Raw genomic sequence first — 16,055 nt, forward strand, 5'->3', positions numbered from 1 at the left:
GTTAAATAAATAGTGCAAGTTAAATGGGTTTCCATTACATTTTCAACTCTATAGGTACCGATGTTTTTTTCACCCAAAAAAATGTTGTGTTACATTTACATTTACATTTAAGTCATTTAGCAGACGCTCTTATCCAGAGCGACTTACAAATTGGTGCATTCACCTTATGACATCCAGTAGAACAGTCACTTTACAATAGTGCATCTAAATCTTAAAGGGGGGGGGGTGAGAAGGATTACTTATCCTATCCTAGGTATTCCTTAAAGAGGTGGGGTTTCAGGTGTCTCCGGAAGGTGGTGATTGACTCCGCTGTCCTGGCGTCGTGAGGGAGTTTGTTCCACCATTGGGGGGGCCAGAGCAGCGAACAGTTTTGACTGGGCAGAGCGGGAACTGTACTTCCTCAGTGGTAGGGAGGCGAGCAGGCCAGAGGTGGATGAACGCAGTGCCCTTGTTTGGGTGTAGGGCCTGATCAGAGCCTGGAGGTACTGAGGTGCCGTTCTCCTCACAGCTCCGTAGGCAAGCACCATGGTCTTGTAGCGGATGCGAGCTTCAACTGGAAGCCAGTGGTTTGAGCGGAGGAGCGGGGTGACGTGAGAGAACTTGGGAAGGTTGAACACCAGATGGGCTGCGGCGTTCTGGATGAGTTGTAGGGGTTTAATGGCACAGGCAGGGAGCCCAGCCAACAGCGAGTTGCAGTAATCCAGACGAGAGATGACAAGTGCCTGGATTAGGACCTGCGCCGCTTCCTGTGTGAGGCAGGGTCGTACTCTGTGGATGTTGTAGAGCATGAACCTACAGGAACGGGCCACCGCCTTGATGTTAGTTGAGAACGACAGGGTGTTGTCCAGGATCACGCCAAGGTTCTTAGCGCTCTGGGAGGAGGACACAATGGAGTTGTCAACCGTGATGGCGAGATCATGGAACGGGCAGTCCTTCCCCGGGAGGAAGAGCAGCTCCGTCTTGCCGAGGTTCAGCTTGAGGTGGTGATCCGTCATCCACACTGATATGTCTGCCAGACATGCAGAGATGCGATTCGCCACCTGGTCATCAGAAGGGGGAAAGGAGAAGATTAATTGTGTGTCGTCTGCATAGCAATGATAGGAGAGACCATGTGAGGTTATGACAGAGCCAAGTGACTTGGTGTATAGCGAGAATAGGAGAGGGCCTAGAACAGAGCCCTGGGGACACCAGTGGTGAGAGCGCGTGGTGAGGAGACAGATTCTCTCCACGCCACCTGGTAGGAGCGACCTGTCAGGTAGGACGCAATCCAAGCGTGGGCCGCGCCGGAGATGCCCAACTCGGAGAGGGTGGAGAGGAGGATCTGATGGTTCACAGTATCGAAGGCAGCCGATAGGTCTAGAAGGATGAGAGCAGAGGAGAGAGAGTTAGCTTTAGCAGTGCGGAGCGCCTCCGTGATACAGAGAAGAGCAGTCTCAGTTGAATGACTAGTCTTGAAACCTGACTGATTTGGATCAAGAAGGTCATTCAGAGAGAGATAGCGGGAGAGCTGGCCAAGGACGGCACGTTCAAGAGTTTTGGAGAGAAAAGAAAGAAGGGATACTGGTCTGTAGTTGTTGACATCGGAGGGATCGAGTGTAGGTTTTTTCAGAAGGGGTGCAACTTTCGCTCTCTTGAAGACGGAAGGGACGTAGCCAGCGGTCAGGGATGAGTTGATGAGCGAGGTGAGGTAAGGGAGAAGGTCTCCGGAAATGGTCTGGAGAAGAGAGGAGGGGATAGAGTCAAGCGGGCAGGTTGTTGGGCGGCCGGCCGTCACAAGACGTGAGATTTCATCTGGAGAGAGAGGGGAGAAAGAGGTCAGAGCACAGGGTAGGGCAGTGTGAGCAGAACCAGCGGTGCCGTTTGACTTAGCAAACGACTTAGCAAACGAGGATCGGATGTCGTCGACCTTCTTTTCAAAATGGTTGACGAAGTCATCTGCAGAGAGGGAGGAGGGGGGGGTTATATAGCAAATGTATGTTTCACCTTTGTTGCTCTTTTTGTTTGTTGTTGATGTATATGTATGTGTGCATGTACATGTACTTATATGAATGTGTATGTATGTATTGTGTATACATGTATTTTTTTGTGTGTGTGTTGCTTTTCTGAATATTATTTTATGTTACTGTCGATCTTGGGACAGGCACTGTAAATTAGCGCAAGCTAACATGTTATTGTTGTAAATTGCAATGGTGTCAGTGTTATTGCATCTGTCCCTACTCAAATAAATAAAATACAAAGCAAAGAAATATGTGCCCACTCTGGTATTGGCACATGCTCATAGCAAACAGCTCGCAGATACGGTGCGGGTATAACCTACTATATGATGAGATTATTAAAGACAAAAGTGCGAGATCATTTATATTTGTTAAATGGTAGCCAATCATCAATCCTCATGTCACCAGAATAAGACCCTTTAAGTCTACTTCTTCCGGGTAGGCCTTTTTCCTCCAGTATTTCAGATTTCAGCTTGGAGCTGTCAGTCAGCGTTGTTTGGCTAACCTGGTATTCCGCATTTGCCCTCTCGAGTTGGATCTCACTGTCATATGAGATGCGTGGAATCGGAAAGTTCTTTGGCCACTGTTCGGGACGACACAGACTCGAAGGATGAGAGGATCAGCGTGCCATCCAATGCTATGGAAAGTCGTCAGAGCCATGTGAGGCTGAGTCAGATCCAGTCTCAACAGGGGTACTGGTCAAAGGTGAGTTGGTGTGCTCCTGGATCACCTTCACTGTCCCCAAATCCTGAAGTTCAGAGGTAGAAGTCAGATTGAAGTACTCGTTGTCAAAATCTTTGTCCATGTATTGCAGCCTAATCTTGCCTTTTAATTAACCCCAAGTCACTCGTTATCATTTCGAGCAGGTCTTCAAGCAACCCCGGTTAGCCATTCTGGTTCATTTTTCAGTGTTGTTCTCCCTGAAGTTGACCTTTGCTCCCGCAAAGCCTGCAAGAAACAGAGCTCAGACAGAAACAGAGCACAGACAGAAACAGAGCACAGACAGTTAGTTGTTCTTTGATTGTTACAGTACATCTATTAATTTAGCATTAAACTCATAACGTAGGGCTTCATTGATTACAATGAAGTAACAATTACAACTTCTCTTGCAATATTATCATTTGGATGATTTCCCTCAACTCTGGCAGTCCCCCCAGGTGAACCTTGTGCCAAGATGATCCCATTCCTGTACTTAATCCATTATCTGTCACACTTTTAGCCAGGCAAACTCTGTCCACATACGAGCAGCTCTGCCTCAGAGCAAGTGAGATTTCCTCTTTTAAAACATCAATGGGAAGTGTTGAGACATTTTACTTCCAGAGGTGGTTTGGGAAGGCTTCACATGTGCAAATGATGTGCCATCTGAGAGTGATGTCTATCCCTCAGTATGAATAGGTATAACAACAAGGTCCACTACGTCCTTCAAGTTTGTGAAGATTTGCCACGCTCCTTCCTCAAAGGGAACTTTGTGTATAATCAAATAGGGAACAATGACAGCGGACTCCAGTTCTGCATGGCCATTTCCTACAACAGTTTTTCTTGATCCAAAAGTAAGTGGCACGGAATGAGGCTGATTTTTGTTGTTTAGTTTTGTCGGTCCACTTAAAAGGAAAACTTTGTATCGCCTCATTCAAAGTTGCTAATGTGAAGTACTTTTTTGGTATGCATACACTACGGCACCGTGAAAGCTCATGAGGTATGATTCCTTCAGAGAGATCGTGAACAATATCAGTGTCACGCCTGCTCCCGCTCTCCCTCGAGCGCCAGACTGCCTGTCATTACGCACACCTGTTCCCTTCGTTACGCGCACCTGCTCCTCATTGGACCCACCTGAACTCCATCATTATTTGATTGCCTCCCTTTTATCTGTCTGTTTCCTCTGTTCCATCGCTGTGTCAGCATGGATGTCGTTATTCTGTCCCCTGTCCAGAAGCTGGTCCTGTCCTGGTTCATGTCCGTTATCTATTAAATGTTCTCCCTGTACCTGCTTCCTGTCTCCAGCGTTGATCCTCACAATCAGGGGGGAAACCAGTGCTCACATCGAAATAGAAAAGTTGCTTTGACGTAACACAAACCTTTTTCACATCATAATAGCTGGTCAGTTCATTTTCCTTAAGCTGATAAGTGATCTTGTTATTTTACAACAGCATGCCATTTTTGTCTCAAAGTTGGGCAGAATGGTAAAAGGCAAAGTTCAGTGTGTTGTCGCTGACAGCCTTGGTTCACATGGTATTGCAGGTTTTGTTGAGAATTTCGCAGAGAAGTTAGAAGTTCAGACCAAAGTTAGAACTGGAGCTTTCTGTCTAAGAACTAAGGAGATTCATGCAGGCCATCTGAGGGAGAGGTCCTGACAATTTCTCATAACCATAGGACTTCAAATCATCGCTTTTGATTAAAGCAGGTAAATATATGGACAACAAAGCGGACTGACAATCTGGTGAGAAATTGCCCAAAATCCAATAGAATTCACACATTTTGTGTTTCTTTCTTGACCTACTGAGTGGATTACAAAATCATCAAACGTACAGTGTCAACGAGATACTGTCCTGCTTTGAGAACAATTCATTTTCTTTGAAGAAAACACCAGCAGAGGAATTTGTATACATGCACATTACTCTGTGTCTGTTTTTCTATGGCATTGAAATGGACAGCCTTATCTAGAATAGTCTGACAATTAAGAATTTGCTGCAAGGATGTAAATATTGGAATATATTGGAAGGACTTCTTATTTTTTGTATCAAGTATATATATATTCTACAACACTTAAGAGGCTCTTATAGTACCTTATAGTACAACTTCCAACTTATCGCCTCTAAAATATAAATGAAACACTAGAAAAGGTTTATCTAATGTGTCATTCCATACCTATTTGGAGGTTTGTGTCAAATTTGAAATGTTTTTTTAGGGCGGTGCTAAAGTGATCTTCAGAAGTTAACAGTGACTTTTGAGAATCATGATGCTTGCAGTGATGATGCAAAAAATGGCTAGGTATCCCCCCTTACCCCCGTCACTCCGTCACTGTCCATTTCAAGATTTTAAACGATGAGAGTAGTGCTTTATGCGAAATAGTTGCTTTATACTTGCTGTACGTTACGGCATGACACGTCATGAGGGTCAGTTCTCAATTTTTCTCCAATACTATAGAGACATTACCATGTCGATCAACGCTTGAATAGAAACGTAGTTCACACCCCAGATCTTGGAGTCAACACAATCGCTACAGGCCCATTAGTTTTCTTTGCAGCCTCGTTTGAATGTCGCTGTTGCGCACATTTGTACGGAATGGGGTGAGTTTACGTTAGGTAACCCCCTTTCCGCTTATTCATATACAAAATGGATTCAGCTTTGAATTATTTTATGTGTGGTATGATTGCTAGTTAGCCTATCATAAACAACGTTTCATAATGTTTAGATTGACAAAGTACCGTCGAATAAATTAATATAATGAAAAGCCTAAAGAATGCATTCGTTCATCACAGTTGGCTATGTGAAATTGAAACTTAAGCCTATACCATATTTATTTATGTGTTGCATACTGTATGTCTGACATACATTCTGATTTAACAATCCTCTTAGAAAGTTGAAATACTATTGTATCATCCAAGTGTAGGCCTATTCAAATAATAAATATTAATCACATAGGCCATAGAATTAAAACATATATTGAAAAAGCAACTTTCAATTATGAGCTGACTTTCATCTTATGAACCAACTTCCACATATGAACCGAGTAGGAAATATGGTAAAAAGAAAAGGCACGCAATATCTGGTCACTTAGCCTAAAAATGTTCACACATTTCTGGTCTATATAACTCATGACAATTAGCCTATTGCAGATATGGATAGAGGGCAGGATAGAAAGTTAGACTGCATGTAAATCTGGGAAAAACCCCACTGAATAAACCACCACCGTGTCCAGTAAAGAAAAACACACAACCCGCCCAAAGCAATAACATACGTTTGACAACGCTCCCCTATTTTTTTTAATCGTTATTCTCCTTATCGACTGACTTGCTCTTTCTAAACGACAAGCAATAGTCAGGATACTTTATAATATGGAATAACATGTTTTCTTCGAGTGCCAGACTCTGGACACATCACAGAAAGAAAATATTAAAAAGTTCTTTGAAATTCGCTGTAAATCCGGTGGCGCAGATTGTGGACCAGTAGAATCAGTTGGTGACAACGTCTACAAGACCGCATTTATTGACCAGAAAGGTATGCAAATGTTTCGATGAAGTGATCGGATATTGAGTGCCTTTTTTTTTTACCATATAGCCAACTCGAAAGTTGACTGATAAGTGAAAGCCAGTTCACAAGTGCATTTCATAAATACATGATTTATTCTATGGCCTATTTGATTAATATCTATTATTTGAATAACCCTAAACCTGCATAAAACAATACTATTTAAACTTTCTAGGAGGATTTGTTAAATCAGAATGTTTGTCAGACATATGCAACAAATATATATGGTATAGTCTTAAGTTTCACGTTCACATAGACAGGTTACACATGCAGACAAACATGCACTATGTATTGCTTAGGCTTTTCATTAGGCTATATTGATTCATTCTACAGTACTTTATCAATCTGTAGTTACCAATTCTGTAACTAGCAAATACCCTGCTTCTCCCCTGATAATCCCACCCACAGTCATCAATTGGTTTTCCAATTACGATGTTTGGGAGCAGCTGCGTCCAGTTTTTGCAGGAGATGCTGTTGCCAGTACTACATTGATCTGAAACAGTGATGAAAGATAAATATATCAATATCAGACAACATGATTACAGTTTGTTTATTGGAGCATTGCACAATGGCATATGCAAAACATCTCAAATTGAATAATTTGATACAAATATAATTATCAAGATTTAGGAAAAAAACACCATGATCGTGCATCAACGTTTTGTTGTTAAACCACACAGCGGACCTTGGCCTCAAATGTCAATCTGCCCTCTTAAATCCAGGATCCTGGGAACTACATTTTATGGAGATAAGAGGAGTTGTTGACATAGTGGACAATTCGCTGAATGTCCCCGTAGGATAGCACCCGTTCGCTGGCGAAACAACGACCACACTTCTTCCTCGGGGCCACACCACGATCCTTATATAACTGTATCACTGCGGTCAGTTATCCATAGATATTCTGAAACCAGAAAATGTATATTTTTAAACATGTTTTTAATATGTGGTAAAAGGCAGTTCCTGTATTTATATTGATACATCCTACTACATCAATACCTCATGAACTTTTTTTATGCTGTTTATGCCCCAGCAATAACATTAAAACAAAGGTATATTCATCTCACAAAAACTTGTAGGAACTTTAAAAGGTTTTCTCTGCAGATTTGCTGACTATCAATGAAATAATGAAGATGTTCTCTGATGTTTATATAATATGATTGTTTGCTCCTTTTCGAGCTGAGCGTTTGCTAGGAGAGGGTCATGGAACCAGTGATCTTGAAAATAAGCACTAGATGTTATTCATCTGGGTGGGAAAAACAAGAGGAATAACAATATATAATTATTTCATGCTAAGTCATCATCATAATCTGTTCCAGCCAATACATTTTCAAGTAATATCAACACTTTCAACACTTTCAACAACACACAAACTGCAGGTAACCTGCGTGAACACACACACACACACACACACACACACACACACACACACACACACACACACACACACACACACACACACACACACACACACACACACACACACACACACACACACACACACACACACACACACACACACACACACACACACACACGCAGGACCCATAAATTATTGCAAATGATTCATGGGCTACACATTCTCACACTCACACTCACTCACTCACACTCACTCACTCACTCACTCACTCACTCACTCACTCACTCACTCACTCACTCACTCACTCACTCACTCACTCACTCACTCACTCACTCACTCACTCACTCACTCACTCACTCACTCACTCACTCACTAACACACACACACTTTACTTCAGCTTTACTGTTTTTTGGCACCATTGTTTGAAGCACTGTCACAGTTTCACCATGAACATTTTTAAAACTATTAATTGCCAAGCAAAGCAGAACTGTTTAACAAAGGTACAAATATCCTGTTATTTTTCCTTTTGCGCTGAAGCGCATACAGACACCGCTTGGCTACATTGTAACCGTGAAGAAGCCACAGTAAACTGACATATGGGGCTCAGCCAGGGTTGTTTGTTTTCTTACTGAATTAAAACATATAAGGGAAAACATGCGGAATGGTGTTAAATGCTTCTAAGCAGCTTGGTGAGAAAAATATATCACAGATTTAATCATGTACAGTGCATTCGGAAAGTATTCAGACCCCTTAACTTTTCCCACATCATTTAGTTATGTTACCGCCTTATTCTAAAATGGATTGAATCCTTTTTTTCTTTCATCAATCTACACACAAAACCCCAAAATGACAAAGCAAAAACATGTTTTTTAGACATTTTTGCAAATGTATTAAAAATACTTAACTGAAATACATTTACATAAGTATTCAGACCCTTTACTCAGTACTTTGTTCAAGCACTGGCTGCGATTACAACTTCAAGTATTCTTGGGTATGATGCTACAAGCATGGCACACCTGTATTTGGGGAGTTTCTCCCATTCTTCTCTGTAGATCCTCAAGCTCTGTCAGGTTGGATGGGAGCGTCACTGCACAGCTATTTTCAGGTCTCTCCAGAGATGTTAGATCAGGTTCAAGTCTGGGCTCTGTCTGGCCCACTCAAAGACATTCAGAGACTTGTCCCGAAGCCACTCCTGCATTGTCTTTGCTGTGTGCATAGTGTCATTGTCCTGTTGGAAGGTAAACCGTCACCCCAGTTTCAGATGCTGAGTCCTCTGGAGAAGGTTGTCATCAAGGATCTTTCTCTGCTTTGATCCGTTCATCTTTCCCTCGATCCTGACTAGTCTCCCTGACACTGAAAAACATCCCCACAGCATGATGCTGCCACAAACATGTTTCACCGTAGGGATGGTGCTAGGTCTCCTCCAGTCGTGACTCTTGGCATTCAAAACAAAGAGTTCAATATTGGTTACATCAGACCAGAGAATCTTGTTTCTCATGGTCCGAGAGTCCTTACGGTGCCTTTTGACAAACTCCAAGTGGCTGTGATGTGACTGTTATTTTTGTTTTAAATTTGTAATAGATTAGCTCAAATTTCTAAAAACCTGCTTTCACTTTGTTATTATGGGGTACTGTGTGTAGATTGATGAGGATTTTTAAATTTTTTATCCATTTTAGAATAAGGCTGTAACGTGGCAAAATGTGTGAAATGTTAAAGGGTCTGAATACTTTCCAAATGCACTGTATATTAAGGTTAAACCTACTGATTATTTCTCATTATCTACTTGATAGCTTCTCATAGAGCTCAACAGACTGTATTCCCAAAACCCGGAAATGACTTTCCTCTGGTTCTTTCAGCCATTCCTATAGAGAAAATAAATGGGGAAAGGATATGGTTTTGGGATAAATGTCTAAAATAAGGTCTGAGGTTAACACAGGCTTAAGAAACCTTATAAGTTTTGTTCTATAGTGTGAGATAATAACAGTCAGTTAACATGACCTTCATAAATTTTTAAGCCTTTATTGTTCTTTATTAGCTTTTAAAAAATTACATAAATGCTTCAAGATTCACAAAAAGTGCCGTTAAGCCGATGAAAAATGTATAAGATCTCCTAAGCCTGTGTGCAAGCAAGGCTGTCATCAAGGAAAAGTGTGGTTGCTTTGAAGAATCTAAAACATTCCATATGTGTAATTTCATAGTTTTGATGTCTTCACTATAATTCTACAGTGTAGAAAATAGTAAAAATAAAGAAAAACCCTTGAATGAGTAGGTGTCCAAACCTTTGACTGGTACTGAATATTGTTTAATACAGACTAGCTCAACACATGACTAATCATCCTTTGACTGGTACTGTATATCGTTTAATACAGACTAGCTCAACACATGACTAATCATCCTTTGACTGGTACTGTATATCGTTTAATACAGACTAGCTCAACACATGACTAATCATCCTTTGACTGGTACTGTATATCGTTTAATACAGACTAGCTCAACACATGACTAATCATCCTTTGACTGGTACTGAATATCGTTTAATACAGACTAGCTCAACACATGACTAATCATCCTTTGACTGGTACTGTATATCGTTTAATACAGACTAGCTCAACACATGACTAATCATCCTTTGACTGGTACTGTATATCGTTTAATACAGACTAGCTCAACACATGACTAATCATCCTTTGACTGGTACTGTATATCGTTTAATACAGACTAGCTCAACACATGACTAATCATCCTTTGACTGGTACTGAATATCGTTTAATACAGACTAGCTCAACACATGACTAATCATCCTTTGACTGGTACTGTATATCGTTTAATACAGACTAGCTCAACACATGACTAATCATCCTTTGACTGGTACTGAATATCGTTTAATACAGACTAGCTCAACACATGACTAATCATCCTTTGACTGGTACTGTATATCGTTTAATACAGACTGTAGCTCCCTTCAGTAACCACGAGCTCAACCGTTCCTTGATTTTAACTGGCGGCTTTATTCTGTAGTTTTAGTCAGAATTATCACCTTCCGTGAGAACTATAAAGTAAATGAAAAATACAGTTAAGCACACTCTTACAACCTTATCTTACGAGTGACTTATTAGCTTGGTATAACTCTGAAGTGCTTACATACATAACAGTTTAACCGGCGTTATAACAGGTTCAGATTAACACATGAATAAAGGAACAAATACCTCATTGGCTGCTTATTACAGAAGGGAGGAAATCAAACTTCACACTTATTATTCCTGGCATGAATTCACACTTCATCCTAACATACTCTTCAACGTTTATGAACTACTCCCGATGACATGAAAACTTAGCTAACGCAGCGCAGGATTGCCTTCCCTCCAAAGGTGTGTTGCTACAATAACGATCCCCGTTACAACAGTATTAGCTACGTAGTTCCGCTTGTATTATCATTTCCCCCGCACAGCGGACACATAAACAATTCAAACAAAAGACAACGAGATATCCTGTAAGTCTAACTGTCAGTTACACAGACTAGCTCAACACATGACTAATAATTGAAAAGGACAAGTCACCCAATGGATCATAATACCTTTCTGTTAAGAAAGTGGGGGTTCAAAAACACATGTTTGCCCCCCTATTTTTTAAAGTGGGGGTGCAGCTGCTCCATTATCGCCATTGGTCAGGTGCCTTTGGCCTATGCCTCTAACTCTTCAAGACATGGACTAAATGCAGAATGATGAATACATACAGTAAAACATATCATTATTGTTATTATCATTGTTGTTATTACTACTACTACTACTTCTACATTACATTAACAACAAAAACAAAAACAACAACTCATTATGACTGTGTAACTCTTCCAGTCCAGGAGAGGGTACTTCAGAAAGCTCATTATGACTGTGTAACTCTTCCAGTCCAGGAGAGGGTACTTCAGAAAGCTCATTATGACTGTGTAACTCTTCCAGTCCAGGAGAGGGTACTTCAGAAAGCTCATTATGACTGTGTAACTCTTCCAGTCCAGGAGAGGGTACTTCAGAAAGCTCATGTGTTGGAGATGCCTGGAGGACCTCTCTCCTTCACTCTGAGAGGCAGCCAGGAGCCTCCACCCACAACAACCTCCCCAGTCAGGAGGTGAGGCCAGACTATACAGACACACCTATACACCGAGTCCCAAATCCTGTTAGATATGACATTTATCTACCATAACAATAGGTCAAAATACACAGATGTCAATGCACTGTTGTTGAGTTTGCACCGTTAGCCCACACTTGAATGTTTGTCAGTTTGTGAGTTATAAATGTGTGGTTTTGTAATATTGACAAAATTGTCATTTTAACTAAATAAAATCATGTTAAAGTAAAATGAAAAATACCAACCAAGTCACTAAAATGGAAAAACAGATTTCCCAGAAAGCAGCTGGATGCAATAATAAATCCATGAACCTATTTAAGTAGAAACATAATAAAGTATTTTAATCAGTATTACAGTGGAATTACCCTGCAAGTACCCTGCAATTGTTTTTCATCTCTAGATTTGCCACTCGTTCCAGGTGAAAACATTACCAGCTTGTGGTCAAGAACATGTACTTCATTGTCTGAGCTTAGGGAAGCAGAAGATCAACACCACATGTCGTCTGGGAGAGGCCAAGCTCCGTCTTCTAGGGAAAGTGATAGAGAAGGATCTAGGTGAGGTTGTTCCAGGGGTGAAGGTGACACATGGTGACTCATCTCAGCTGGTGCTAGAGTGAAGTCTGTACAGCCAGACAGTTGGTTACGGATAAGATCTCTCTGGTGCTGTGCCGGGTGGTGCCTGAGGTGTCCCCCCACCTCCTGTCCTTCCTGAGGGATGAGTATGGGAGGCCTGGGAACCTGAGCAGTCTGCTGGGGTTGGGACTCCATGTGGAGGTAGAGTTGGAGGATACAGAGCTCCGTCTGTTCTCCCTCTCCTCTGGGAAACTGGACCAGGCTGAGAAGGATCTGCTGGGAGAGTTTGGGGAGGAAAAGATCGATGTGCCCAACTGTGGCATCCTGGCTGAACTTAAGTCTGACCTTGAGACAAAGGTGAAGGAGATGAACCAGAGCAGAGCAGGGTGGTGGCCAGGTATGGTCCTGGTTGTAGAGTGCAGCTGCTGGGCCACATAAAGGAGGTTCAGGAGCTGAGGGACGAGATCAGGGCCTTTCTGAGAGACCAGTCCAGTGTAAGAGTTGTGGGACGCCCTCAACAGAACCATGGTGGCGTAGTCGGTGAAGCAGGCACCGGACCAAGATGTGAGGAGACGGTCGCAGCGACCAGCTATCACCTCCAGGGGGGGCTGCAGGTAGATGTTTGTCAGGGTGACATCACCAAGGAACGGGCAGACGCACTGGTGAACGCAGCAGATGAGAATCTTGATCACGGTGGTAGAGTGGTAGAGACTACAGGAGGGAAGTTGCCTTGTAAGATGCTGCTGCATGCAGTGGGACCAGTAGGGGGCAGTGCAGGTGGGAATGAGCACCCTCTGCTGGAGAAGACAGTAAAGACAGTCCTGGATCTGGCAGAGACCATGGAACTCCAGACCCTGGCCATGCCCTGCATCAGTTCAGGGTTATTCGGCGTTCCTCTGAAGGTGTGTTCTGAGGCCATAGTCTCTGCAGTGAGGGACTTTGGGAGGGAACAGCACATCCTTACCAAGGTCACTCTGATTGATGTGAGTGGAGAGGCAGTGGGAGCCATGCAGGAGGCCTGTGATAGGCTATTACAGGCGAAGAGGGAGTTTCCTGGATGGGAGGTAGAGTCCAGCACCACCACTACCACTACACATGCTCCTCAGAGAGACACCACTGCTGCCTCCACCAGGGGACCAGTGGCTCCAGAGGTCTGTGTCCAGGTGGAGATCATCCAGGGAACCATAGAGAAACAGCAGGTGAGAGAGAGAGAGACACACTGACATGGCCACAGCCTTGATTCAACAACATTCTGTGAATTAGGTTGACTTCATTCTGACTCAATGTTCCCTTTCTCTTCCTTTTTCTCTTACCCTTTTTCTCTCTTTCTTTCTTTCTCTCTTTCTTTCCCCTCTGTCTCTCTCTCTCCCCTTCTCTGTCTGTCGGTCTCCCTCTGTCATGATTCTTATGATTCTAATGTTTTAGGAGACCTTAGTACTGTTTCATAGGATACTACTGACTTTTTCAGCCCTACCGATCTAAAGAACCTGCTGGCGCCTGTTATAAAATGTTTATAAAGTCTGTTTTGTTTATACATTCAGTTGAATTGACGCAACAGCTACTAGTCTCTTATATGTGCTGGTCCAATTATATCCATTTCACTTTCATGCGCATATCACTGTTAGCTGTAATCAGCCAGCCTCATCCCCTACCAGCCCTCACTCACCTGCTTCTCTCAGCATCCTCTACCAGCCCTCATTCACTTGCTTCTCTCAGCATCCCCTACCAGCCCTCACTCACCTGCTTCTCTCAGCATCCCCTACTATCCCTCTCTCACCTGCTTCTCTCAGCATCCCCTACCAGCCTTCACTCACCTGCTTCTCTCAGCATCCCCTACCAGCCCTCACTCACCTGCTTCTCTCAGCATCCCCTACCAGCCCTCACTCACCTGCTTCTCTCAGCATCCCCTACCAGCCCTCTCTCACCTGCTTCTCTCAGCATCCCCTACCAGCCCTCACTCACCTGCTTCTCTCAGCATCCCCTACCAGCCCTCTCTCACCTGCTTCTCTCAGCATCCCCTACCAACCCCCACTCACCTGCTTCTCTCAGCATCCCCTACCAGCCCTCTCTCACCTGCTTCTCTCAGCATCCCCTACCAGCCCTCACTCAACTACTTCTCTCAGCATCCTCTACCAGCCCTCATTCACCTGCTTCTCTCAGCATCCCCTACCAGCCCTCAATCACCTGCTTCTCTCAGCATCTCCTACCAGCTCTCTCTCACCTGCTTCTCTCAGCATCCCCTACCAGCCCTCACTCAACTACTTCTCTCAGCATCCCCTACCAACCCTCACTCCTCTGCTTCTCTCAGCATCCCCTACCAGCCCTCACTCACCTGCTTCTCTCAGCATCCCCTACCAGCCCTCACTCCTCTGCTTCTCTCAGCATCCCCTACCAGCCCTCACTCACCTGCTTCTCTCAGCATCCCCTAGCAGCCCTCACCCACCTGCTTCTCTCAGCATCCCCTACCAGCCTTCACTCACCTGCTTCTCTCAGCAGCCCCTACCAGCCCTCTCTCACCTGCGTCTCTCAGCATCCCCTACCAACCCTCACCCACCTGCTTCTCTCAGCATCCCCTACCAGCCCTCACCGATGTGCTTCTCTCAGCATCCTCTACCAGCCCTCTCTCACCTCACCTGCTTCTCTCAGCATCCCCTACCAGCCCTCACTCCTCTGATTCTCTCAGCATCCCATACCAGCCCTCACTCACCTGCTTCTCTCGGCATCCCCTACCAGCCCTCACTCACCTGCTTCCCTCAGCATCCCCTACCAGCCCTCACTCACCTTCTTCTCTCATTATCCCCTACCAGCCCTCACCCACCTGCTTCTCTCAGCATCCCCTACCAGCCCTCACCCACCTGCTTCTCTCAGCATCCCCTACCAGCCCTCACCCACGTGCTTCTCTCAGTATCCCCTACCAGCCCTCACTCACTTTCTTCTCTCAGCATCCCCTACCAGCCCTCTCTCAATTGCTTCTCTCAGCATCTCCTACCAGCCCTCACCCACCTGCTTCTCTCAGCATCCCCTACCAGCCCTCACCCACCTGCTTCTCTCAGCATCCCCTACCAGCCCTCACCCACCTGCTTCTCTCAGCATCCCCTACCAGCCCTCACCCACATGCTTCTCTCAGCATCCCCTACCAGCCCTCAGCTATGTGCTTCTCTCCATTCACACTTCTTGCGCGTCTATTCCTACGTCAGTTTAAAAAGTATATAATTTAGCCGTGACCGCGAGCGGGAATCCAGACCCAGATGCGTCTTCTGTTGTTAGATTTGTACACTTATTACATTGGAGCAGCGTGCAAAGCGAGCATTGTTGTTACATTGTATAATTTCATTGCCTTTTATAACCAAGAGCAGAGAACAGTCTGAGTAGACTTTGCAAGTTCACTGTCATGCAGCCTCTAATGAGTGTCAGAGAGGGGAAATGGAGCACTGCTTCGCGACAGGCATGCTTGCAGCTTTACAGCAAATAAAATGGCTTGTCTCTGGCCTAAGCATGTCAGAACCCGGTTACGAACCCGGGTCTCCGGAGTGAGAAACAGTCACTAAACCAACTGAGCCACGAATAGACAACAGAACCCAGAAGATGAGGCAGACACAGCAGTACTTGAGACGGTGTATTTAATGAAGTAAAAAGTGAAGTTCTTCAGGAAAACATGTAACTCCACAACCTCAAAAGGAATTCCACAAGAACAAAGGCAATCCTCCAAGACAAAAAGGCAAATCCACAAGGTGGAAGGCACAGCACAAAAAGCCTCAAAAGATA

At 43.9% G+C, this 16,055-nt stretch overlaps 1 protein-coding gene across 3 annotated transcripts; it reads left to right on the forward strand.

The window, feature by feature from the left end:
• Window positions 1–5,952: 5,952 nt before the first annotated feature.
• Window positions 5,953–13,642, forward strand: LOC124008869 (protein mono-ADP-ribosyltransferase PARP14-like). Of its 3 annotated transcripts, XR_006834174.1 has the most exons (3): window positions 5,953–6,212; window positions 11,604–11,718; window positions 12,119–13,642. XR_006834174.1 is itself a non-coding variant. In XM_046320454.1 (2 exons), exon 2 carries the CDS (start codon window positions 13,028–13,030, stop codon window positions 13,511–13,513), a length of 486 nt encoding a protein of 161 aa, XP_046176410.1. In that variant the 5' UTR covers window positions 5,953–6,212; window positions 12,119–13,027; the 3' UTR covers window positions 13,514–13,642. The 3 variants fall into 3 exon arrangements, 2 of the variants coding, with proteins under 2 accessions (XP_046176410.1, XP_046176409.1); XM_046320454.1 differs by lacking the exon at window positions 11,604–11,718; XM_046320453.1 differs by lacking the exon at window positions 5,953–6,212 and having other exon boundaries at window positions 11,448–11,718.
• The last annotated feature ends 2,413 nt before the right edge of the window (window positions 13,643–16,055 follow it).

Source organism: Oncorhynchus gorbuscha, linkage group LG21 (assembly GCF_021184085.1).
Source record: "Oncorhynchus gorbuscha isolate QuinsamMale2020 ecotype Even-year linkage group LG21, OgorEven_v1.0, whole genome shotgun sequence".
In the NCBI taxonomy this organism is placed as follows: Eukaryota; Metazoa; Chordata; class Actinopteri; order Salmoniformes; family Salmonidae; genus Oncorhynchus; species Oncorhynchus gorbuscha.

Coding starts and splice junctions, on each gene's coding strand:
- LOC124008869 (XM_046320454.1), top strand. CDS start 13,028: ATGCTGCTGCATGCAGTGGGACCAGTAGGGGGCAGTGCAGGTGGGAAT.